Source organism: Zosterops lateralis (assembly GCF_965231275.1).
Source record: "Zosterops lateralis genome assembly, chromosome: 20".
Classification (NCBI taxonomy): Eukaryota; Metazoa; Chordata; class Aves; order Passeriformes; family Zosteropidae; genus Zosterops; species Zosterops lateralis.
This window is the reverse complement of record NC_139780.1, coordinates 10,588,330-10,615,192: the sequence shown is the minus strand read 5'-3', so window position 1 is coordinate 10,615,192 and position 26,863 is coordinate 10,588,330. Positions and strand designations below refer to the sequence as shown.

Genomic DNA, 26,863 nt, shown 5'->3' with positions numbered 1-26,863 from the left:
GTAAACATGCTGTCATGCACAAGGTACTCTGATCATCCCTCCCTTCCTCCTGATAAACAAGCAGTTGTCACTTTTTGTAAATCTGGTCATTTGGTGGCAATTATTCAGCTTCTGCTGGCATTTCAGTTGTACAGCTGAAAGGAGTGGCCGACTTCAGTGAAAGCTATAAATACAATGAACACAATACAAGATTTGCACATCATGAAGCTGGTTCCCACACTGGCTGCAAGGCAAAGTCCTCTGTTCACCTGCCAAGGCAGACCTCGGCCAGCCTTTAAACAGGATGCAGCCCTGCAAATGTGTCAGCAGGAAGGAGCTGCTTTGCACCTGTCTTGGGCACCTTTTTTCAGATTTCCTCTAATATTTTAAACTCCATTTAGAAACAGAGCTAACACAGCTGCCCTTCCCCAAAAGAATTATAACCCTCTTCCAAAAAATAGAATAAAGAAAAAAGAAAGAAAGAAATAATGAAAAAAAACCAGGTTGAGGCAATGGGAGCACAGGAAATGGAGCTGATGGATTTCAGTCCTGGCCGGTAACACCTGCTGTCCCCATTCTGTGACCCCACAGCTCTGCCAGTGGACAACCTGTTCATTTCCTGCAGTACAGCCAGTCCTGCACAGCTCTGCCAAAGCTGCTGCAATTCTGACCTCCACTTCTCCCTGCCACTTGAGCCTTGCCTCTCTTCCTCCCTCAGACTCCCTGCTACTTCCCAGCACCACCACACAGTGAAAAGAAGCACATTCTGAAAATTGGAATTTTATTTGGAATCATGGTCATGGTGTAGGAAATAGAGAATTACTAAAACAGTCTTTTCAAGTATCAGTGATTCAGTTGGCTAAGGTGCTCTTGTGCCCTGGAAAATGCCCTGGTATCATACAACAACTTCAAGGGACAAGATCTAAAGAAGGCTTATGGAAGATTATTTCTCTAGCAGCAAAACTGAACTAAGGATCAGGAGTCCTTGCAGAAGTGCAGAGGACAAGAGCTTGAGGGAAAGACCACATCTTGAGAGCTCATCAACTGAGCAGGACAAAAGCCAAGAAGGCAGGCCTGGCAGTGCTGGCATAATGCAGCAGACACTGCTAAATCCAGACCAACCCTTCATGTTGAGTCACCTACAAAAGCAGTGCTTCACTCAACACCCAGATCTGCAGACACCACTGGGGATCGATAGCTGTGAGCTCCTGGAACGGCCCCAAACACTGGAATGACACCACAACTTGGAAGTGTTGGTGAAAAGGGCATCACATTAGACACTTGTGTAAAATTAAATCACTGTAACTCAGGGCAGTGAGCCTGAATGCTGTCGGGAGTCTTAACTCAATCTGCAAGGGAATAATGAAGAGCTCTTTTATCTCAGCTCTTTATGGGGCTAATGGATCCATTGTCATGGCAGCTCCCCTGCTTGGCTTGTTACAACTAGTCCTGGGCAGGTGAGCATGTCTGCCTCTACTTTGTCATCTTTGTTTTTAGGCAAAGTGAAGAACAGTTGGGACGGTGAAATACAAATCTGGCACTGCAGAGTGCAAATCAAAACAGGCATCATTAAAATCCTGCCAATCTTGAACAGGAGAGTAAGAGAGCAAGAGCACTCCCATGACTCCTGTTTGCAAAGGGTCTTCTCTCCCCCTCTCCACTGTGGTTTTTAACAAGGCAGAAATCTAAAAGCAGATGGGCAATTACACCAGCAGCTCAGTTCAGGCTGCACGCCCTGCAGCAACTGTGCAGAGGGAGGGATGGGGGCTGCAAGTCCCCAGTGAGCAGCTGGGGTGGAGTGACAGTCTCAAGGCATCACCCTGGGAGGGAAGGGAGGCGTGAGAGAGAAACCTCTCCCACCACATGCCCACTTTATGCCAGTTCTTAACCCAGACAGAAAACATGTGAAATTTAAAAAACCATGAAATCTCAGACCGAGGCTAGGAACACCTTCCCAGCAATCTGCTTGCAGTGCCTTGGTTGTCATTTCTGAAGGAGCTAAAGCTGCTCAGGGATTTCCAGCACACACCAGTGCTGCCCATATGGCAGAAGTCACAGGTACTGCTCTCCCAGGAGACAGCTCTCCTGGCAGAAACATCGCTGCAGGAGAGGACCAGTGGTTTTTGGAGTCTAAGGGGGTTGTTAGGAGATGATCAGCACTAAGGCACACCTGCAATAAGGTGACGCACACCAGCAACCCCCTGGAGAGCTCACTGACAGCCCAGCCCCACCCTCGCACTGTTGGCAGCCGGGCCCTGCACAGGCACAACAGATCTGTGTGCATGGGCAAGAGCCAAAATAATGGACATATTTAAGCTATACCACACAGCAATTCACTGGAGGAGTCAAGGTCAATGAGGCAGTAGTTGCTGTCACCTCTGGGAGGAGAGCTGTTCCTCACAGAGCTTGCATTATCTGCTGGCTAAGCCCAGCCTGCCCTCAGCGTGGTTCCTGCAGTTAAATACCAGCTGCTCACTGGGCACCAGGCTGTGTTTTGTTCCCACTGACAAGGAGGGAAACATGAATAAATGCCTCACCAGTAGTTTCCAAGCTGTTTGGGGAAAGGATCTTTTTATTTCTGACTCTGGGCTCTTAATGGCAGAAGCTGTTCCGTGTCTGTGTCTTGTTCAGCAGGAGCACGGTGCTGGTGCTCAAGCAGAAGTCTGGAGTAATTTGCCCTTAGCACAGTAACATGTGCTCTTAGAGCACAGTAAAGTAACCATAACTCATTCCAGACTAAAAGCCCTATCACTCCTCTGTTTAAATTATACAGAAGTCAGCTCTTGGAGGTCCTTCTGAGCACAGCTCACAGCAATACACAGGGTTAACTCAAGCAGATCTTCTGTATATTACCAATAAAAATACCACCAGTGTCTCTGCTGCAACACTTACTGCCAGCTACCAAAAGGTGACCCACGACAAAGGCATTACAAAAGTCCCATCTGTGTGAGTTCTGGATCTTTTTAACAAATCCATGCATCTCCTCCAGATCCCAGGAGCTTGCTGAGGTTGTGGAAGCAGCCCTGTGTGATTACACAAGAATATCTACATCCATCAGCCTCTGGGCAAAAAATATCCTGGGTGCCACCACGGAGCCTGAGTAATGTTTGATTGACCTTTTAAATGCTGAAAATAAAAGTAAAACTAGCAACCACAAATCTGTGGTGTGATATACTGTGGAGTAAAAACAATGTAAAACAAGTTCTGAGTGAATGCAACTAAAAAATTTGCAGTGGCCAGGACTACTACCATCAAGTTTTGCAGCAAGGATACTTTATCAAATCATCAGAGTTCACAACACATTAGGTAATAGCTCCTACCTCTCTTAACAATGCAGTCTGATCAATACTCCCAAAATTTCTGATAGTGCCAGATTACAATTAACTCTAATCAAACATCAAAGAAAATTCACACAAGGCCTTGGTACTGAGGTTAAAGTTGTGCTCAGGCAATAATGCAGATTGCTTTTAAACTTGTTTGCAAATCACTCTTTGGCATCTTGTGTGATACCAGAAAACAAAGACATGGGGCTTAAAGACACAAGCAAACAGCTCAGATCTCCCTTTCAAATGTCAAACTGCCTCTTACCCAAGATTCACCCAGGAATCTCCCCTCCAGTGAAGCTGCCTATGTGCACAGAGGTGCATTTCCCTGCATCCATCCCAGCCTGAGTGGTGTAACAGCCATCTCTCATCAGTAACAGCAGATCCACAAGGATCAGATCCTGCAGTAATGTGCTCTATTATCACAGCCTCTGCTCATACTGCAGGAGAGGACTTTAAATAGCATAACCTTTGGCTGTGCCCTTTTACTTCCTTTCTGTTGTCCAAAACCAACCATCTCAGCCTCTTTTTTACCTGATTTTAGTGTCTTTAACTGCTTGATTACCAGAGAGGAACAAAAGAGATTTCCTGCATATGGGGACACTTGGATGACCCTCACTTCCAGGTGGGTCAAGCCTTGTGCTCTGAGTAAAATCCCTGAAGGTTACTCATGTGGACTGGTCACTTAGGGATAATGGAAATGCTTTTAGACAAGGCACATTTTTAAAGAAGTGACTGGCAGAGTGCACTACATAGGAATGGAGAGAATACACCCTGACACCACACACCCCTCTTATTCCCACCTTATCCATAGAATTGCAGCATCTTAAGACTGGTTTGGGTCCTTAAGGAATCCAGTTTCAACCCCCCTACCATGGACAGGGACACCTTCCACCAGGCCAGGTTGCTCAGAGTCCCATCCAGCCTGTCCTGGAACACCTCCAGGGACAGAGGGTCCACAACCTCTCTGGGCAAAAATAATTCTCAGTGAGAAGTCTATGAACTGCAGAAAGGAGCCAGAAGGCCAATTCAGCACTTTGAAATCAGCTCTCCTCTTGGGCTGCCAGCCATGCAATGTAATGCTCTTCCTCCAGAACTTGTATATATTACCTCCTCATGCAACACACAGCTGCAAAGCCAGCCAGGGACCAGTAAACCAGTATCTGCTGAATCTCACTGTGCAGTCCACAGCCTTCCCTGGCAGAGCACTGTGGCTGCCTGTTTGACAAGAGGTTTCACATTTTTCAGCCATGAACATTAAGGAAATCAGAAGAAGGTTGTGAGCTTGAGATGTGGTCAGCCCTGGTGTGCCAGGAGTCTGGCTGGGGACAGGAGCCTTTGCTTTTAGAGGCTGCTTGTCTTAATGATGTGGGAAATTCTCAAGCATCCAAAGGAAATGAGGTCCTCTAGCAAAACAGCAGTACTGGACTCCAGTTAATAGTGTTGTCTTGCACAGCTATGTGGGTGACTGTGCTCCTATTGCCAAGTAACTGCTCTGGCAAGGCTGGGTTTTGGACAGAAAAGCAGTCCTTTCTCCGAGCTCTTGGAGAGGACCCAACTCTTCTCTGCAGTGGGAAAACAAAATTGGGGAGTGGGGGAGGAATGGACTTAAAAAGGGAGAATAAACCAGAAAGATCTGCAAGGTAGAGTTCAGGTATACAGAGAAGTAACATGGTCTCAGTACATTAATGAAGATGCTGTGTGATTGCAGATCCCTTGGGTCTGGATCTATCTCGGCCCCAGGAATCACTCCCTGCCGACCACAGCACTGACATTTCCCCTCCATGTCTTTGATACTGACTAATATCAAACACTTTGACACTCAGACCCAAATAAGAGCATTACCATGATCACCACTACTTAGTGATGGATCAGAGGTACGACAACTGTGAGGTAAAAGTAAAACCCAAACACAAGAACTTGCTTACTGTGTTTGTTTTTCTTCTCTGGCAGAGGCGGCGGCTTTTCTGGGTCACTGTTCGAATTTGGAGCAGCAAATTCAGCAATGAATTCCACAGGTGCTGAGGAGTTTCCCTGCTGGAAAGGCAGAACAGCAGCAAAGGGCGTGAAGGACACTGTGGGGACAACCACGGCGTTCTGCAGGTCATCCTCGGAGATGTTGTCATACTGGGAAGGGTGCCTCTCATAAGACACCCTGCAGCCCGAGCTATCTGAGGTCTGGGAGGCTGCACTCCTCCTCTTCTTCTCTGGCAGAGCTGGGGGAGTCTCTGTTGGCTGCGCTGCTCCCGAGAGGCTGCAGAATTCCAGTGGAGGAGAGCTGCCCTGCGGGAGCTGGAAAGTGTGTCCGTGGAAAGGGGAGCCAGACTCACCCAAGGACTCTGGCAATGGGCTGAGCACACCTGACCCCTGTTGAGGGGGTTGATCGGCGTTGGAGAGGTCCTGCTGCAGAAATTCATAGTCTGGATCATAGTGATCCGATTGATCTAGCAAAAGAGATAATGATGTATTAGTTCCTCTCTTACACTGTTTAGCCCTTTTCAGTTCTGTCCCTCTCATTCTATCAGTTAATTAATCAGTTCATTTTCATCAGAGTGGAATCTCCTTGCAGCTGGGACCATCTTTTTACACCTTCTGTAACATCCAGACTTCATATAACTCATGATTAATTCTTTACACTAGCAAAGAAAAAAACAAAAACTCAATAGGTAGACAACTGCAGACATAATTTGTGTCATATTTATATTTTTATTTTATTTCCTAGCATGTAGAAAAAACACTGTTTTAGTCTACCAGGCCTGTCATTTCTGCAGACAGGGATGAAATGAAGAAAACATTCCACTAGAGAGCTGAACTGAGTTTGAGAACCATCACCCACAGCAAGGGAAACACATTTCCCTGGGCTTTTTCTTCTCCGACAGAACAGCTCTGCACTGAACCGCCTGCAGCAATTCCAAGACAGCAGCTGCAAGCTCAGTGCACTGACTACATCAGCTTGTGCACCTCAGCTCCCAAAGGAGAGGGACAGGGCCCCAGAGCAGCCCCTCTTACCCAGGGTTTCACAGCTTGTGTTGCGGGAGCACTGGCCACTGTCGCGGTCCAGGGAGGAGAGCTGCTCGTCAGACTTGCTCAGTTTGCCGATGCTGCTGCACGGAGAGAGCCGAGGAGACTCTCCCCCATAGGAGTGGCTTCCACCTGACAACCTCCTCTGAGCGTAGCAGTCAACATCAAAATCCTTCAGGACAAAAAAATAGTAATTTAAAAAAATCAAATCATCATCACTGTTGGCAGCTTGCTAGTGAGGAAGATGGACCTTGAGAAGCAAAGACCTCACAGGAGGGGAGAGGATCAGTGCTGCTGGCCCGCTCTAAGCTCATGGAGAACACAGAAACTCTCAGATCTGGTAAACAGCCCATGCCAGGGAGCTCTGTGTGCTCCTGATTTCAAGCAGGGGTTGCTGTGGCCTGCACTGGACTTTACAGATGCTGAGAAGACAACCAAGTTCCTCACAGCTATGTGTGTCTGATGACTTGTCATGACACTGAGACAAGGGAATGACACTGCAAGATTTCTCATTACATACCTGGGGCTTTAGCAAATACTTGGTTACCTCAGATGCATGCAAAAGGAAAATAAACTACAGTGAGATATAACTTTCTGTGCCTGTGGCTACGGTCCCATTTCAGAAATTACCTCAAGCTTTTAACCTGCAAGTGAACCCCTCAACTATTCCCACTCTGTCAGAACAACCTTAGTGTGACTGTAGTTTTAACTGAAGAGTGGCCACAGCTTTATCTGAGTCAGCCAAATGACTGTAGAAGCTCCCAAAGCCAGAGCTGAGGCTTTGGAGATGGGGACAAGATTTGATTTTTGTGCAATTTGATATTCAGGTCCTCACTGCTGAGCTAGTAAGTTCCTGAATGGGTAAGCAAACCCAGCCATTTACAACCTCATAAACCCAGACAAGCACAAGAAATGGAATGTGATTAACACACACACAACTTCCCCATTTTTCTACAAGAAAAATTTCCCCAAAGCACCAGCAGCAGTTAGAGCAGTAGCTTCAACTACTTGAGTTAAAAGGTATTTTAAATTGTGACTAGGTGAAGACAGACTTCTGATCTCACTCAGCCACATGCTCCCCTGGCCTGCCACTAAACCCTGGTGAGATCTCAGGGAGCTCAGCCAGCTGCTGTCCCCTGATCTATTGGACACGGCAACACACAGTCACTCCCATCCTCACACTCTGCTACAGCTCAAGGCAACAAAGTTTGTAGCAATTTGTTAATTAAACACAACAACACTGTAAAAAACCAAAATTAAGCTGTTCACATTATTTATGACACTGCTGTTCCTGCCTCTCCCACTGCAGGCTGCCTGTGCTGGGCTGTTTGGGACGAGCAGGGACATGCCGGGATCTGTGTGGCTGCAGGTCACAGCATCTCCCTGAGCTTTTCCTCCAGTCCACAGCACGTTTCCCCTGGCTTTCACAAAGGGGTTATGCCATTACCTGTCTGTTGATCCCAACAGGTAAACTGGACCCACTGGTAGCTCGGCTCATGGGGGCCACAACAGCCACTCTGGTTGGGGAAGGTGCCGACTGACGTTTTTTAGGGGGCAGTGCTGGTGGAGGGCTGCAAGACACAACAGGAATTAATGCTTCCATCACTCTTCCAGAAAAAAAAAATAATTTTCAGAGGCTTCACAAGTTGTTTTCCAGAACGCTTTTGTCAGCCAGGAGCTATTCAGCAAAATGTATCCACTAAAAATATCAATTTGTACTCTCACAGGTAAGGTCCTGTTAAGTGATCTATTTTTTAAGGTTGGTATTTCTCAAACAAAAACAAATACTGTTCTAAAAAGTATTTTTAATGGAGCTAATTAGCATGGTAATTATTTCCTAATAAAAGCAGCAAAAATCCAAATTAAATGTTTTGGTTGACCCAAATATTGTTTCCATTCAGAGAAGTCCCTCCCTCTCCTCAAACCTTCCAGGTCTGAAAAATGCTGAAAGCTTCACAAATTTACAGGAGAGGCAAATCCTCTTTTTTGGCCTTTGCTTTCTTGGTGAATTTCAGGGAACAAAAGGGTTAGAGCTGGTCTCACCACGTGCACTGTGAGGGCCCCATGATTTGGCATGAATCTGTGTCAGACCCACACTGTTGCAGTAACTTGTGAGAGTGTAACCCTCTGACTTTTAGTTTTTGCTTCTAATGACACGTAATTCTGGTAGTCATCAAGCCTGAGAAGTTCCCAAGAGCACGCATGAGCTGTTCTTGGAACATACCAGGAAATTTTTATATAACCTTTGAGAATTCATCAAATACACAGAAATGAGATTCTTTTTGTCAGCCACAACGTCAACCACAGCCCTTGATGCCGCATTTTCAAATTAACACAACACCTATTTTTCACACCAGCCACTAGGACCAGTACTAGAGAAGAAAAACAACACACACACATACAAAAACCCTGCAAATTGGGGGTTTTCTCTTCCTTCTCAAAATAGAACATAGAAACTTTCATGTGGTTACTCATAGAACAGGGTAGAACCAAGCACAAGGTTTTTTTCACACACTCTTGGCTTTCACTCTTCAGCTGACAGGCAAAGCCCAACAACCTGGCTGTACAGGAGAGATTGGTAATTGCCCCTCAAGTTAAAGGAACATTTCCCATTGGATACAGGAGCCCAAGACACCTGCACAGTGTGAAATTCACTCAGTTTTATGTAAGGTTATTATGGATTTATGTGATGCCTCTCATGCGTGGATGTCAGGGCATGGCACTATCCTCACATAAAAAGAAGGAAAGGAAAAGACACAAATAATAAGAGAGAACACAAAGCAGAGTCCAAGAGCAGGGAAGAATTATTCTGGAGGACTGGAAATTCAAAATCAACACTAAACCCTCCTCTCTGGGGCACATTTTGCAAGATTGTTTAAAAACCAACAGGCTGGTAAGAGGCACTGGTGTTCTTCAGTCTGCTGGACGGTCAGCATTACCTGTTCTCTGCCACACGAATGCTGGGCAGAGGGGGTTTAGGAGGTGCAACTTCTTCATCCATGGAGTCAGTCAGCAGCTCGTTGGATTGAGTCATATTGGTTGTTTTGTTGAGGATCTCCATTTCTCGGTCGGTAAGGGGAAGTTCTGATGGGCTGCAACATGCAAAACACAGATTGTAGATCATAAACCACAGCTGGAACACAGGCTGCTGACAGATTCAAACCTATTTTAAATCATGTGCTATTGACAGACACCTAGAGCAGAAGGCAGAATTTGCATCTGCAGGTGGAATTCTGCATGTATGCAGAGCTCAGTGTGCATGTGAGACAAAGGGATGTTTCATTGCCAGTTTTTGGTGTCTTTCCTATCACAGCACATTCTCTTTTAGTGATTCTACTGAAATGGATGGGAGGCTACATAAAGAACACTACATCACCCTCTGTGAAGAACAGCTGAATGACTTAACTGTCAGCAGTCAGAAATTATCCCTTCTACATCAGTCCTGCCCACAGAAGAAATCAGTGACCCACCTGTCAGATTTACATGCTGGTAAACTGGGTTTAACTGGGCTTGTGGGAGAGGGATTCTCCTGCTTTTCAATCGTGAGTCTGACCAGCTCCTGATGGATGGAGAGAAGAAAAAGAGAATAATCGTTACTTGCTGAATGCTGCACCTAAACATCACAGAACACAAAGGGATGCTACAGCAGTAAACTCTTGGTTATGGTTTAAGACACAGACAGAGCTGGGTTTGTCTGGTACAGAGCCAAACAAATGATGCAGAACAGCTGCTAAGGAACAGCCAGAGGAAATTTTGGCAGTATTTGAGTGAAGTTCATTACCCCTGACTGTATGAGGATTCTGCACAAACCCACATGTCTGTCTTTTTGCGGTGCTTCCTCTTTCCTCTATCTTAGAAATGTGTTCCAGTTCACACAATATCCTAGGTAATGGTAAATTTGCTTTATATACATAGATGTAAGTACAAAACAGTCTTACCCAGTGGAGTACTTCATCTAGCCAAAACCAACATTAAATGATTGCTTTATATTTTATAAATAAGAAACGTATTTGTTTCAAAAAACAAGTTTTCTGTAAAATGCCCAACCGAAAATTAAACAGTGAACACCTTTATTAAAAGGCCTGCTTCCCCTGAAGCCACCTTTTAACACATTAGCAACAGAAGACTTAATCATTCAAGGAGCTACTGTAGTGTATCTGTTATAGGCAGATAAGGCTCTGGATAAAAAGATAAGGACATGATAATCCTGAACTCTAAGTCTGCCAGCAGTCAAAGCAACAATCGTTCATGCCAGAAAGATGGAGAGAACATTTTATGGATGTCTGAGGCTGACAAATAGATTTGCTCACATACACAAACACATGCCCCTCTTACAGGCAGACTGGAAAACTGGCAGTGCTTCCTGCCACTATTGGCTTCCTAGCATATTACACAAAGGAAACTATAAGGGATCAATTTTAATTTAATTTTTTTTTTTTAAAGCAGCCCAAAGTACAGTGTCATCACTGCAGTATCATCTTTGTGTCCTTGTCTGTGGAGCTTGGAAACAACTGGCATTGCTCTCTCAGTGCAGTAGCTGCAACTGGAATGTCATTGCCTTCATCCCTCTGAGGAAGGAAAATACTCCAGTCCTGGCAGTTTTACATAGGGCTCTACTGAAAGCTGAAATTCCATGGGTTAACAAACACACAGCAAGAGGAATAAGGTGCAAACACCACCCAAGTGTCCACCACAGCTGACTTTGGTCTCCATGCTCTACTTACACTCTTGGTGTGAGCTGGTGCTTCAACAGAATGTACACTGTGTTACCCAAAACCAGGACAAACACTCAGCTTTCCAGAAGCTGTCTTGGAACATCCCACACAGAGAGAAGAGGGAGCACAAACAGATGTCCATAGGGACAAAAATTATGAAGATGTCTCTGCTGGGATAGAGCCCTGGTGAGGAACAGTGTGCTCTGAGAAGTGTCCTGATCAGTAACATCACTTGACTCTTTTGGCTGCACTTGGCATCACGGGGTTGCGTGATGACATGATGGATTGTCACCTTTCTGCCCTCTGGACAAAATTCCACCACTGAAAAGGTTTTTGGAGATCCTCATGCACTTTAACAGACTCATGGTTGGTCCCTGTGGGCCTTTGGGGTAGTGGCCAGTGAGGACTGCAAATGCACAGGAGCACAATAAGGTAAATTAAATGTATGGGCATGCAAACCAAGAGCCAAAATACTCCTTGAACATCTTCCTGAAAAGGCTATGGAAGGGAAAATGCAACGTCTCCTTCTCCTGACCTTTCTTCACCACCTTAAACCAAAGCCAGGCCAACACTGCAGACTGTGGTGGTGGCTGAAGTGCTCAGTTTTCCTATTTTGCCAACCATAATGGACACAGTTGTCTATCACATGGGAATGTAGGTTAAAACAGGAGAAACTCAATCCAATTTGGCTCAAAAAGATCTTCAGAATTATTCAAACGATTGGGACTGGGGGAAAAAAACCCCAAAACACCTTCCAGCAGAGGCACCAAGGCAACACACAATCGCAATTACCCGAGAGGATCACTTTCCCTTCCAACTTTGACAAATATCACCAGACCCTGAATGTTTCTCCTCTTGGCTATTCCCAAATGAGAACTAGCATTTGGATATCAAGCCAGAAATCTTTAGCATACACACAGAGGTAATCTGCACACAACTGAGCCAGATGCACATTATGCTATTCCTTATCAGCAAGGCAAGAGATCCCTGCAGCAGTAATTAGAGATAATTAAAGCCTCTCTACAAACTATGCTACTTCAGCAAGCTGAAAATTCTACAATGAGATGGATTTTTGAGAAGTTATGTAATCAAACCAAAGTTGTTTTTTTTTTTTTCCAGCCTAGTAAAGCCCTAAAACCTGAGATCAAAATATCAAGTAACAGAGGTGAACAGGTCTCCTTTATGCTTAAATCTGAAAATAAAGAAGTAAGCACAGAAATGTGGAAGTGGATCTTGTGTGATCTGTCAGAAAAACAAAACAGGCTCTGCTGTGGAGAGAAGTGTCCATCTTCTCAGTTCTGCTTCCAAATCTGAAATGTGGCTTGGCCTTTCTAAAATAAACCTTGTTCCTTGCTGTGCAGGAGGTGAAAGCATGCTGCCTCCAAATGTTGACCTCTTGATGGGCAAATACTCTCCCCATCTCCCCAGACAGCCACACATCTGCTCTAAGGCTGACCAGACATGAGCCAGCTCCAACTGGAGGGCCAAAATAACTTTCAGTCTAAAAACAAAGCAGAGACTGATATAGTCATGCTGCTGAGCAGGGCTCTGCAGCTCAGGCTCAGCATTGCATGGACATGTCCATGTTGTTTCCAGTCTGGGCTGGGTCATGAACAGACATCCAAGACCTTCCCCAATCCACAGAGGACACAGCTCTGGCTGAAAGGCAACAGGTACCAAGGGGTTTAAATATTGCTTGAAGTCAAAGAACAGTGTGTGCCCAAGTCTCCAGCAATGAGACCACACAACTCTGTTCCACATCTGGGGATAACACATCTCTTCCTGTGATAGTAGAGATTCAGCCAGTGATAACTCACCATTTGCTGGGGAATTACAACACAGTTCAGATTTTCACATCCTGCAAACTACTGCTGAATTCCAGGGCTAACAGCAGCTGAGATTTTAGGCTAAACCCTTTTCCTCTCTCCTGCTGTGCAAATTTAAGATCAGCTTTACTTTTTAAATGTGCCACTTAAAGTTAAAGAGCATATTGTGCAAAATAATCCTAGAAAATCCATCTTCTTTAGGTGATAGAAATGATTTGTTTCAAAGATATTTATTTAAAAGGCTCATAAAGTAATAGCAGATTTTAGTAACTGTGTTTGAGTAACATTAAAGAGATATCCAGATGATGTAGACATCAAACCAAGAGGCCTGAAAATGTGACAGTCAAAGCTTGGGAGATCCACTTCATTTTTACATTTGGCTCCATTTAATAAAACTGAGTCTGAGTACAGGGAAAGATATCTGCTCCTGATCCATAACTCCAGGTGAACACCTGCTGCAGTTCTTAAAACTCTATCCCAACTTTCCTTGTGTAGTTGATTTAAACATTGCCCTTTAGATTCAGCCCTGCTCTGGAAAGAGACTGAACTTCCTCTACAGATTCCCAGGAGATATGACAGTCTGTCCACTGATGCCCTAAGCCCACATCAACCAAACTTTTACCAACAGTGCTTGGACAGGTGAGGAGGGATCAGCCCAGAGACAAGCCTGAGACACAGAAATAATGGGTATAAGAACCTTACCATGAGGCAGAAGGAAAGAAAAGCCAACAGCTTTTCCAGGGTAGAACATAGAGGGAAAGCTACAGGCATGTCTGACATGGATATAAAGGTTTCTCTTAAATGTTTGCATCAGCAATGTAAAACTTATTTCCAGAAAACTGAATTTAGCTCATCACCTGTTCCACATCCTAATCCAGCTGCTCAGAGTGGTGATGTATCACTGACAAATCCCTTGAAATTCCTCTGAAAAGATGGAGCTGGAGTCTTTCATTCTCTTTGGGCATTGACAGGGAGCCTTTTCATTTTATTTTGCTGAGACAGAAAATGTGCAAACCACGTCTTGTAATCTGCATGGGAGACTGGGAATGACTTGCTGAAAATTTAATACAATGCTGCATAAAGATCCATTGCTTCTTCCAATTCATCCAGACGCCAGGGTGAGTGTGCCAGAAGTTCACATTCAGAGCCAAACTGTGCTAGTCTTTAACCAGCACTCCAAGAAGGAACATTTAACTTATGGAACAGTTGATTTAAGGGGTAGTTTACTGAAGGCAGAAATAGGACATTCATATTTTACCTGCACTTAAAAACCGAGTTTACATAGATCTCTTCTAAAATACATTATTATACTCTCTTTATAATAAATTTACAATATTTATCTCATGTACCTTGACTCCATCCAGAACAGCTTTTATGACATCCTTCACTGTTGTCACCATCTCCTTGTCCTCTGAATTCACCCCCTCCAGCATCACCTGGTCGGACCAGCGGATGAGGTTGGCCAGGCTCTGGTACACTCGGCTGTAGCAGGATGAGATGGCAGAACTGCACAGCAGGAGAGGGAGCAGTTGAGAAATAAAAGAACAAAAAGAAGTTTTGGAGATGTTATCAAATGTTAGCAGCCATAAGTTTCACACTGTGCATTTCACTTCTTTGCTCCTTGACACTCAGAATTTGTGTTGAGCAGGTGACAAAGTTCAGGCTTCTCCTCCAGTGCAGCTGCTTCTCCCGTTCTGTAGCACCAAATGATGACAGTTTGAAGGTACAAACCATCAACAGCTCATTCCCAGGTATCGGAAGGAATTATCTGGGATGCAGGTTTACACAGCAATGCTAAAAATAACATTCTTTCCATCTTAATTTACATTCCATCCTATGCCTTAACTTTAAAGGTAAGTATTTAAGCCCTACATTTAGGTTTAAGCTATGTTATTTCAGCATTATCCTTCTTCCTTATTAGCTCTCCCCAAAACCACCTTGGATCACAGAGAGCTGACTCTATTCATTCCTTTACAAATCACTGCCTCACTGTTTATAATGCCTGAAAACATGTAATTAAAATTACTTCTGTAGAGAAATTGAACTGAATGAATTTCAGGTTTGAAAGAGGAAGGGTGTTGCTTTGTTTTGTTTTTAATGAGAAACAGAATTGAAGCTATTGTTCTGAAGGGAAAAAAATAGTTTTGGAAGGATGACAACTTTAAATAAAAGTTAACTGTAACAACAGTGCTCCCAGGCATTTTCCTGGCCATTCTGAAAACACTGACTTCATTACTAAACAAGGTGTGTTAACAGTACTGCTGATGGCAACGCTTCAGCAATTCTTTGTCATGTTAAATCAATTTCAAACTGCATCAAACCCATAAACAGATAAGAGAAGGTGTAATCCTGCAATCATTACTGATACAAGTTTTTCCAAATCTTCCCATTTCTCTCTGGTATCCATTTTACACTGGCTTAACTCCAGCAACTTCATTATCTGTGAGAAAAGAATCAAGCCCATGAGCTCCAATGACTTTATTTAGGTGAATGAGGTTTGCAGGACTGGGGAAAGAACTACTGTCAAGTTACAACCAGGAGATACAAACAATGGCAAGGACTTGATTGTTTAGTTGTTGATTGGGGTTTTTTTTTTCAAGGTTTGCTGCTTGCCATTTGTTCTCATTTCAAATGAAATTAGCTTGGTAGGAGATATTTCCTAAACAGGGCCCTCCCCCATCTCTTTCTAAAGCTTTGATTTCCTTGCCAATAATCTTCAGTCTGCTTCCTTCTAAGGAGGAAGTAATTGAAAGCCCATTTTGTGCAAGATTTAATTACATTTTTCCTTGATGCAAAAGCTTCCCCTAAAGTAAAAAGAAGTCCGAGAATAATTGCAGGGTTTTCCTTGTCACAGACACAAGTCTTGCTCACTTTTCTTGAGAGGGATTTGCCATCAGAATCACCCCATTGTGTCCTACCACTAAAGTATACAGGTAGGGAGAGAAGGACACAGCTTTTTGAGAAAGCCAGATCCCCTTTTGGGTTTTTTGGGAGGCTAAGCAAGGCAGGGCATGGATGTGTGCTTTAATGCACACTGTCTCCAGAAATTGTGACTTATCATTGTGTAGAGAACATTCCCATTCTAACAGATTTGCTCACTATGGTTGGACAGATCCAACCGCAACTGGATCTTACCTGTCCCAGCCACAGGTGTGATACTCACCCATTTCCTCCTTCCTTTTGCCAGAAGCAGCCCTGGCTTCAGCACTGGGGCCAAACACAACTGAACATCTCTGTTTGCAAAGTATTTGGCACCCCAGTGCTACCTCAACTACATTATAAACCTTCCCGGTGCCAGCACTGAAATAAGCATCTTGAAAGAAAAAAATTTGGAGATATGTAATGGGAAAACAAACAGGAACAGCACAAAAACTGGCAGGATTTCAGGAACCAAACACCTGCATTTCTCTGCTTAGTTCTGTGCTTTTCTCTATCTTAACTTTGCTCTTTCAATACTATTCAACAATGTTTGTTTGTTTTCTGTAAGTCAATTGCTCCAGCATCCATGGGATGAACACCAACAATATCTCTATGGCTTGGCAACACCACAAATTCTTATAATCCATGCTGAGCTTGGCTTTGGCAAATTTCTACTTCTTTCCTGGCTTCAAACTCACTGCCTAACTGGTAAAAACATAATACACATAATCTGTTAAAACATAAAACAATAATCTGTTGAGTGCAGCAGGAATGAACTTGGACTGGTTAATCTGCTGAAGTACATCTATTTACTTCTGTATCTGATCCAGTAAAATCCAAAAAAGCAGTTAAGAGTGCCGGCTCAGACTTCTATAATATGAGGGTGGATAAACTTAACACAAAAAAGGATTACTCTGAAGATAAACTCCTTTTTCAGGTGAAGCTATTGGATTTGCTAGCTTTTAGGATACCACCATGGACTGCAGAAATAGGAATAGCATCTGAAGAGAACCTCCCTCTAGAAAATGATGAATTTCCAAGTTTATGCTAAGAACCATCCCTTCACTCTGAAAGCCGCCTAATTTGCTTTATCTTTCCACGGCATGAGCTTCTTCCCAGCAGTGAATCTGCTTTTAAATGATGTCAGAAAACCACCACATAGTAAAAACAGCAGTCATCAGATACTTCATCAGCATCTCCTGTGCTGAGGTTCTTCAGATAAAGAAGGAGCCTTTTGGGCTGTCACGATCCCAAAGTCCAAGAAGGAAACTCACCTTTGCTGGATGCGTGGGTCAGTTTGCACCAAGGGCAGGATGGCTTCCAGCACTTTACTTGCTGAGCCTGGCAGCATCTCCAATACTTTGTTATCAATTGCCATTTTGTCCACAATGGTCTTAAAATAGCGCAGTGCACTGACAACCTCCTTCTCCTTCTCCTCTAGCCATGATACATTCTAAAGAGGAGGGAAGAAAAGGAGAGATATGTGAGAAGTTCAGTATAATTAAGGGCAGGGGTCCTTTAACAAACCCTAAGTATTGGTGACACTGAGGTGTATTCTAGGAGGAGTGGAAAAAAAACCCTTCTAGCACAAACACTTTTAAAATTACTCTCTCCTCTTTCAAAGGAATAGTCAGTGCAAGATTACACCCACACTTCAGCCTTCAGAATTACCTGCATTCCAAACTGAAGGCTGATCTTGATCAGTTTTAGGCTAAGATTAGCACCACTGATGACATCAAGGACACTGCTTTGAAACCCACACCCTAAACTGGGACAGTGAAAGAAAAAACATTTCACAGAATGGTTTGGGTTGGAAGGGACCTTAAAGCCCATCTCCACCCCTGCCACGGGCAGGAACACCTTCCATTATCCCAGGTTGTCCAAGCCCCATCCAACCTGGCCTCGGACACTGCCAGGGATGGGGCAGCCAAAGTTACTCTGGGCAACCTGTGCCAGGGTCTTACCACCCTCATGGCAAAGAATTTCTCCCTAATTTCTAACCTAAAGCTGCCCTGTGTCAATTTAAAGGCAACATCCCCCTTGTCTAATCACAACATCTCCTGGTAAAATACATGAAAACATTCAAATAAACTCCACTCTGATGAGCCTCTAACCTAAACCACTTTATAATGGTGCTGGAACAAGAGAACTCAGACGATTTCCATGAGGACCAACTGTAAAAGCTAAGTTTTGGCATTGGTGAATGAATGTTGCAGAAGGGAACAATTCATTGGAATAAAGCTGAGCTGTGGTCACTGATTTCCCTGCCACCACCAACACCAGAGGAGGAAATTCAGAAGTGATACATGAGACCTCAATGGCATTCTGGACAGGGATATTTTTTTAAAAGTTTACAAGAGTATTCCTGGAGGACTTTTAATGCCACAAGTAGTTTCTAAGTGAGATTTAAATTAACTACTGAACATTGCTAGAAAAGAAGCAGAGAGCTTAGCAGAGTCAGAGTTCATCCATTATCTCCTCAGTAAATCCAGCTTCAGGAATTAATGATCTATGGGCATTGTGTGCTCCCCATATTCTTGTCAGCTGTTAAACTGCTGCTTTTCTGCAGAAAATCAGGCCAGCAGTCCAAACGGTTTTAGGACGAACAATTTATAGGCAGCACTGGTTAGTAATTTGAGGCCAGTTGCATAAAAGGATTAGAATCCCAAATTCCATCTAGCTCCAACTTCAGAAGTCTTAAGTCCCAATCCAAGAACTGCAAACCACCCTGTCATTTTCCATCTCATCTGGGCAGTGCCCAAAATCTGCTGCTGCTTCCCCTTTGGACAACACTTCTTGCCAGCAACCTCAAGTTCTGATCTACAGCCCACAGTGCCCTGAATGCCCTTGCTGAGGAGCATCCTGGCAACTCAACAGGATAAAAAAAAATGACATTTCCCATTTTGCAGGGATGTGCCCTCACCACTGCACAGGTTATTCCAGGATATAGAATAATAAAAACATTTAGGTTGGAAACGACCTCTAGGATCACTGAGTCCAACCATTAATCTATGGAGAGCCTCGGCCTCCTCCAAGAAGGTTTTGCACTTCATATGAAATGATCACACATTTTAGGGATCAGAGAGTCAATTCCCTGGGTAAGTACGACTGTGGTCCAGCAGTCAAAGCTCTCAAACAGAAGTGAAAAAATGTGGACTGCAGTTCCTGCTCCGATGGCTGTTTATGGGTTTCATTCAACAACGGTTTCCTGTAGAAAGGCTTGTGATTTAATAGCTTAAATACTCTCCTGGTGCACAGGAGGGTTGGGCCTGACAGAGTTCAGGGCTGAGAATGACAACTGGAAACACAAATCTCTCCGCTGAGCACACCAAGGGATGCGAACCTAGCCACTGGACACTGGTTGGGACACAGCCCTTAGGGGGTTGGTTGTTTTTTGGGTTTTTTTGTGGGTTTTGTTTGTTTGTTTGGTGTTTTTTTTTTTTTTTTTTTTTTTTTTTTTGTTGGTTTGCTGTTGTTGTTGGGAGTTTTTTTTTTTTTTTTTTTTTTTTTTGTTTTGTTTTGTTTTGTTTTGTTTTCCTCTTTTGTTGTTTGGGGTTTTTTTTCCCCTGCTAGTTCTTCGGGTGATGTTCTCCAGGAACACATTTTAATGAATCCTCTTCCAAGGTCCAAAGGTATCATATGTAGGTGTGCACAGAGCCATGGAATGGTTTGGGTTGGAAGGGACCTTAAATCTCATCTTATTCCATCCCCTGCCACAGCTTCCACTAGACCAGACTGCCCCAAGCCTTGGAACAGATAGACTGCCCAACCAACCCTGGAACACTTCCAGGGATAGGGCAGCCACCCACTTCTCTTTGGGGCATTAAATGAGAAAAAGTTACAACTCTGCAAAACAGCATCTCTTCTCCACTCCCTGCCTGACACATATAGATATTTTTGGATGATTTCTGAAATTTTCTCTTAATAATCAAATTGTAAATGCATCATGTATGAGACACAGCTGACCCAGAAAGGGTCACAGTAAGCTGTACAGAATACACCCAATTACAAAAGCTGGAATCATCCTTTTTTTCCTTACATTTTGGCAGTGTAAAACCTATCATAAGTCTGTATATAGCACTGAAAGACACTTCTGTTCCTGCAATAGGATAAGAATCACAGACAGGGTTCAGAGGGCAAAAGGAGGTTCTGAAAAGAACTCCCTCAGTGTTGCCCATATCCAGATATAGGGAAGAACAAGAGATGATGATGTTGCATGAGTTGAGCACATCCCTCAGCTTACACATCGAGATTTTACTTAATTTTTAGTATTGCTATTTCTGCTCTACACTGATTATCTACTTCAAGAGCACAAAAATAGCATCTTAAGTACTTAAGAGGGAGAAAAGTATGATATTTGGTTTATCAAGTGAGCCTTCTGACAGAAAATCTCCCGTTTGTCAACTGATGTCTATATTGCAGTGAGAAAGCCTGGCGACAATCCAGGCACATCCTCTTCCCCACTCCCTCCACACAAAGCTAATGAGCTGACTACATCCAACTAACTGATTAGTTGGACAGTAGCTATTAAAATAGGTAATAAATGAGCCAGAAATCAACAATATTTTGCAGTATAAAAATGAATGCAGTTTAAATAATTATGTACAGTAATAAAAAATATTGTGAGCGTTTTGTTTTCCGATTAAAAAAATCCCAATCTGTACCCAAAAAATGATTTTAATGTCCAGCATGGCTTATTAGTTAATCCTCTTTCACTGTTTTTAGGGGGAAAATAGAAAAGCAAAAACTTCATCTATTATTAACATGCATTTGCTATAGACCACATTTTGAAAAGGGCTATTCATTTTCTAATGTGTTTAATGTGGTCACATATCAATTTAAAGGAAGGCCTCTAAATTATCTCAAGATACCATCCTGAAACATCATTGGAATTAAAAGCCTTCAAGGAATACTCTCACTGTTGTTTTGTTTAGGTTTTTTTAAAAAAAATATTTTAAAATAACACTCGGCAATGCAAGGTGCTTATCCTCCTAGAAAGCATTTCCACAGCCTCCTGGGGAAAAAAACTCTACAGGCTTGGGGAAAAAACCCTCATCATCTTCCACCTGAGGGTGCAGAATAGGGTGAGGAAGTGCTGCAGAGGCTTCTCTGGGTGTTAAGCAAGTCACATAGCCTAAGAAAACTTTATCTTGCTGGCTGCTCTCAGTAACTCCACAAGAACTCTCAGCAGAGATAATCTGAAAAATTCTGCATTTCTGGCACTGCACACTGGATGAGACTTTTAACAGCTGAGAATGATGTTTCATTATCCTAAACAACCTCAACTGTTCTTAACTTCTGGCTTTGATTTGTACTTGAAAACTGACTGTAACAGTGTTGTCACAGAGATAGTCTCCAGCTACATAATCAGGTCACAACAGGAGAGGAGATAACACAGATCACTTTGTGACCTCATTTCTTAGAGGACCTGGAGTACATTTGGTCTGAGGAACATTGTGCTGGATCAGCAGCTGCTTGAACACTCCTGTGTGACTCTCCCTGCTGCTGTCATCAGAGATTGAGCACATCTTTGGACCAGCTTCAAGGATGTACTTGCCTGGGTCTGGGGTTTTTTAAAGGATCACACCCCAAAACCAGGCAGCTTTTTGGAAGCTGTGAGCACAACCCACAGGGTGTGCATGTGGGGAGGATGTGTCAGGCCATGCACCATGGTCCATAATGAGATATTTAAATGCTTGTGGAAGGAGGTGTCATCATGCTCTCCAAAGGGAAGCATATGGTTTGATTTAATTCTGCACAGTGCTGTTTAGAGGTAACCATAAAGTGACCCTGAGGATCTCTGCTGAGCTGCAGAATCATGCAGAGGACAAATTCACACATCAGATTATGACAAACTGAGTACCAGGAAGCAAGAAACCATCAGGAAAACAGAACATGGCCTTTGCTTACTTTGTTCACTGACTTCTCTGGTGATTTCACTGTCAGCTCAGCTTGCTTCCCTTTCTTTGAGGGTGTTCTCTTTATTTTTGGTGAATGAAACTTTCCCTTCAACTTCATGGTGAACGAGGTGAGATGGGAACGCTCAGAATCTAGAAAGACACAGAAAAGCATGACTGGATTAGGGCAAACATGTTGAAACTAGGGATGTGTTACAGCATTATCTGAAGACACTTGCACTACGTAAATTAATTGAGCAGAACATGATAAAGAAAATTAATAAACTGCAGCTCTATATTATTTTTCAAACCACAATACCACCATAATTTCCTGCTTTCCTCAACCACAATATCACCATCATTTCCTGCTTTCCCTTGAAGGCAGGAACACTGCAAAGCAGAGGCAGGGACAGTGGGACTGCTACTGCTCTGTGCCTTGGAGGGAAGAGGGAAAACACCTCTCTTGAAAGCACTTATCTCCAGCAGGTCCTTTGCAGTGCTTTACAAAGGAGGCAATCATCGTGCCTCTTTGGCAGATGAGCAACTGAGTCAAGGGGATGAAGTGACTGGTTCACAGACCTCTGGCAGAGCAGAGCCCTTGGCTGTGGGTCATGCAGGCAGGGCTCTGCCTGGAACTGGGACCTGGCTGCTTCAGGGATGGAGAACACAATCCCAGGTAATGCCGTTCCCAGAGTGCTGATCTCTATCCACACAGCAGCATCAATTTTGATTGTGATCCCGTGGATAATCTGAACCAAAATGCCAGCTCTTGTCATCTGCAATGGATTTCACTTCCAGGGTACCAGAAAAAAAAACAGAGAACAGAGGAACTGCTTCGATACTAGGGCATCCTTCAAGGAGCTGAACTGCAGAAGTGTTCAGCCCTTTTAAAATTCGTATTTTCATTGTTTTTCGAATTCCTAAGAGCAGAAGTCTCAAAGGTTTGCAATCGTGCCATATGCAGACTTACTGTTGAAATACATTTTTACCTGTTTAACCATGCAGCTGAATAAAACCAAGCTGCCTTGTAGAGAGCAATTTGGAAAGTATTTTGAGCAAAGAGCACTTTAATAAATGAAGGTCTGAGCTGCTCTCTAGTGACCCAGATAATTCAGCAGAAGTTACCCAACTTGTCTGTAACTACATTATCAAGAAAAGTACACAGTTTCTCTGTATGTTTTAATTTTCTTTTAGATTATTTGAGCATTAACTGCACTGGCTGTAATGAGTCCAGAGGACAGCCCCATGCATGCAGCACTGCAGCACCTCGTTAGCATGCAGTGCTGCAAACAGCAGAGGCTGCTGAGTCAAATCTAGCACCCAGCAGCAGCTAAATACCACAGAGCAGTGCTGTTCCTCGTACTCAGAAACCACCTAACCACAGCTCAAGGAAAGGAACCTGTCTCCCTTTAAACTTGATTTCCTGGTAGTGTGTTACAACCCTCCCTGAGCACACTCACCAACACTCTGTCCTCTAGACCAAGATTTTGCAGGCATCCTACAAATGGAAGCTGCTTGAGCACCCATCCTAATCTGGTCTGGCTGCAGACCTGTTCTCCATTTACAGAAGTAAATGTTTCCCCAGGTTTTCTTTGTATCTTAAAGTCCTGTTAATGCACTGAGGAGGGAGGCACTAAAAACCTTGGCCACTGCAGATAAATCCAGCCGTATCAGTTGGCCTCTGAAGAATCACTTACAGCAGCTGGCACCCCAACTTAGCAACAATTTACGTCAGTGCTTTACATCCACGAGAGGATCTCCAAACCTTTAAAACCTCTCTGTCTCCACAGGGTGCTGAAGGTCACCACTGAAGAGAGTTCCTGGCTGCTGTGATAACACCCTTGAACTCCTCCCCAGACAATCATTTGTATTTATGCTACACACCATATGAGAATTTCCATATTTGCACGCATATGCATGCTTGCCATGAAAAGCCATGGCTCTGAATTAATTTTTCAAGAACTGCAAACAATTACAATAATTAATCTACAGGGAAGTAATGGTGACAGCAACAAATGTGTGTCTGGCTCCTCCACGGGCTGCAGTGAAATCCAAACTGCTGGTCTCAGTAAGAAAACACTCAATACACTCAATATACCTACAAAATCCTTGGTCACCTATGGTGATAATTTTGCATTGTAGGGACAAGATATTTGGAAAGGAGAAAGATTTCAATAGATTACCATTTCTTTTTCTCCTTGCCACCAGACATCTCTACCCACCTTCATGGGGCAAGCACATGAATGGCTGAACCAACATGAACCGCCAAAAGGAGATGTCATTAGAGAAAATTCCTTTCCTGCTGACAGCAGATCCTCTTCACCACCACCAGCAGCCAACCACTGCCCCTTTGCCGTTTTTACTTTGGTCACACCAAGCACTAAATCATTTGTGTGCCACACACTGAGGGGAGATAGACACACAGAGCAAGGACAGAAGCAAGTGGCTGGAGCAGAATAGGAACTGCTTAAAATAGTACTGGTGAAGTAAATCAGCTGACATTTGCAAAAATAATAAATGTTATTGTTTGAACAGCCTTGCTAAGTCCTGCTTTGAAGATCACAAATTAATGCAGCTTTTTACTGCCATGGCTTTCTGTCTACACCAAGCACTTTCCAGCCCTCATCTGCTCACAAGTTTCTGATGCATTTGCAGTTAAACAAATGAGTCACAAACCAATATTCTCTCACACTCAATTACACTTAGCACTTAAAATAGCGCTTTTCTTGTTCCAAGCACATTACAAACACATCGTTCTCATCCTTAAACACTCGGGCTTTAACCTCCCTCTGCAGATGGGAAGCAGGCACAGAGGTGAAGCAACTTGTCTAAACAGGGCAGAGGGTGAGTCAGTGACTCTGGTACAGCATCTCCATCACTCTGCAGGCCCTCAGCCCTCTCCCCCTGCTCAGGGATCAAGCTGTGGAGCTCCTGTGATTATGTTCAGTGAATGCCAATAGAATTACTCGGCACACTGGGCTTTACAGTCTGCAAGCTGATACATCATTCAAGCATTATAAACAGAATTTGCTTTGTAATGAATCTGGATGAAGTGGTATAAAAGAGAAGTGACACTTGAGCAGGAAGGGATTCTAGCTCACAAGTGTAAGAGACCTAAGCTTTTACAGATGAAGCCTGAAACTCTCTTCTGAAGAGCACAGCTGAGCAAGACTTCTTAGACTGGTTTCCACAGCGCTGGTCTACTTCAAAAAAGTAACTTTTTGCATACTATATCATAATTTAAATATCTTACATGTCCTGTGTGTCTGTCCAGTTGAAAAGTTCAAACAGCACAGCATGCCTTTACAGATTAAATAATTTGATGACATACACAGAGGCAGAAAACAGAGCCATGGCAGTGCTCAAACCACTTCTGTCCCTCTGCTCCTTCCTGCCTATCTACAGTAACCAAACCCCTTAATGCAGCATTGAGGTTGTTCTGAGCTTGGGAATTTGCCCACTGGAAATTATTCTATCATATTACCCTCGCCTTCTGTTGATGAATAGCCAGCAGTGTTTAGCTGGAGTCTCAGCATTGGCTTTCTCCTCTCTGGTGTGCAGGAGTAGAGTACCCTACATTCACTTCTATCCAGTGTCCAAATGTTTGTGAGATGAATGGGGAAAGTTAGGGTAATACACTCAGTGAAGTGATTCCAACTAAAAAAAGTTGTATTAAAATGTTTCTGTCTCAAAGGAACCACTGACTTTCCATCCTCTAGTATTTCATCTATCTGGATGCTCTCTGCTGCTGCACACAACTGGAAAAAACAGCCCTTCAAAATGACTTTACTACGGATCTGAGTTTCTTGATTTCTGACTGGAAGCTCCACCACGTCACTCGTCTCATGGCTAACTCCATTCCCTGTCAGTGAGGCTCCTGCCCTGCCGTGCTTGAACGTGCTCCAGCTGTTGAGTCACGGCCCTGCTCAGCTCCCAGGCTCATCTCCCCCGGCACGTGCCTGGGGTCCGACCACACACACACAGCACCAGAGAGCTCGCCTGACACGCCTGCTCCAACCAGCCCTGCTCTCAGGTGTGGCCACAGGGGTTTGCAGCATCCCTGGAGCCCTCAGACCAGGCAGACCATGGCTAAAGGAGACCACGGCCATCCAGGAGCCACCTGACTCCCCACCAGCTCCCCGAGCTCCAGCAATTGGTGCCGCTGCTGCCAGTTTGCCAACAGAAAGCTAACTCTGGTGAGGAAAGAACTGCAAGTTTAAAACAACAGGGGCTTACAAGGGAAGGCAGATAAATCAGCTTATGTGCTTGTGGGCAAAGAAACTAAGGCTGCTTAGGAGAAAGCTGGCAAGTCCAAGCCCAACATCCACCTCTGCCATAGTCAAATGGTTACTCTCCACTTGGGTTCAAAGGAAGGCCAGGATAAGTCAAAACACACACAAGCTGGTGAATTCCACCAAGCTAAGCCAGTAGCAAATTCTTTGCTTTAAAGTCAAAGTGAAAGTTCAGCCTTTTACAGAGTTCAGTCACAGCAGATTTTCCATGTGTTGGGTCCCACTCATCAACCTCGTTAAAGCAGCACATGGGAACCTTCAGAAATGGGAAATAATGCCCTGCCTGCCTGTGCACCTCCTGGTCCTGTTTTTGTCACTACTGCTCCATGGCAGGGAGGCTCCAGCAGCTGGGACAGGCTGCTCAACTTGTTTAGTGCTTGGATCATATAAAACTAACTGAAAATAGACTTATTTTTAATTAAAACCCTACAAACCTTAGAATACAATATCTTTTCTTTCTTTCACCTGAAAAACTAAACCCTCCATCTTCTCTCACTCTCTGTGTGTTCAGATACCAAAACCCTGCAGCTTTTGAGGAGACACAACCTTAAAAAAGGGTTATAGTTCATTTTCCAGCTTGTCCTGACTCTTGTGGCTTGTTAGAAAGAATGAAGTGGAGTCTAAAAATCTTATTCCACAAATGGATCCCTTTTCAAAGGCCATTTAGGTCTCCCTGATGGATGCACATATTTAAAAGCTATCAGATTAAAAATAACAACAGACATCTCTCCCCATGTCATAATGAAGCTATTGTGCACATTTTTAATCAACTGCTCCTGCCACTTTTGCCACGAGTCCTTTGAAGGCAGCAGTGACTTATGTAATGAGTTACACAACGATGCCCATTAAAATGGCATTTGTTCCCTTAGGCTCAGCTCCATCATTTGAGAA

General features: G+C 43.8%; 1 protein-coding gene across 5 annotated transcripts in view; it reads right to left on the bottom strand.

Moving 5' to 3' along the window:
• The window catches only part of RAPGEF1 (Rap guanine nucleotide exchange factor 1), an 84,838-nt gene that overhangs the window by 31,158 nt on the left and 26,817 nt on the right, over positions 1-26,863 (bottom strand). For all 5 annotated transcript variants that reach the window (XM_083875842.1, XM_083875839.1, XM_083875840.1 and 2 more), the window contains 8 exons: positions 21,694-21,833; positions 17,058-17,236; positions 14,214-14,370; positions 9,794-9,882; positions 9,263-9,415; positions 7,771-7,894; positions 6,312-6,495; positions 5,231-5,746 (listed from right to left, as the gene is read on the bottom strand). In XM_083875842.1, the coding sequence (XP_083731968.1) occupies positions 5,231-5,746; positions 6,312-6,495; positions 7,771-7,894; positions 9,263-9,415; positions 9,794-9,882; positions 14,214-14,370; positions 17,058-17,236; positions 21,694-21,833 (1,542 nt within the window). The remainder of the gene's footprint in view (positions 1-5,230; positions 5,747-6,311; positions 6,496-7,770; positions 7,895-9,262; positions 9,416-9,793; positions 9,883-14,213; positions 14,371-17,057; positions 17,237-21,693; positions 21,834-26,863) is intronic.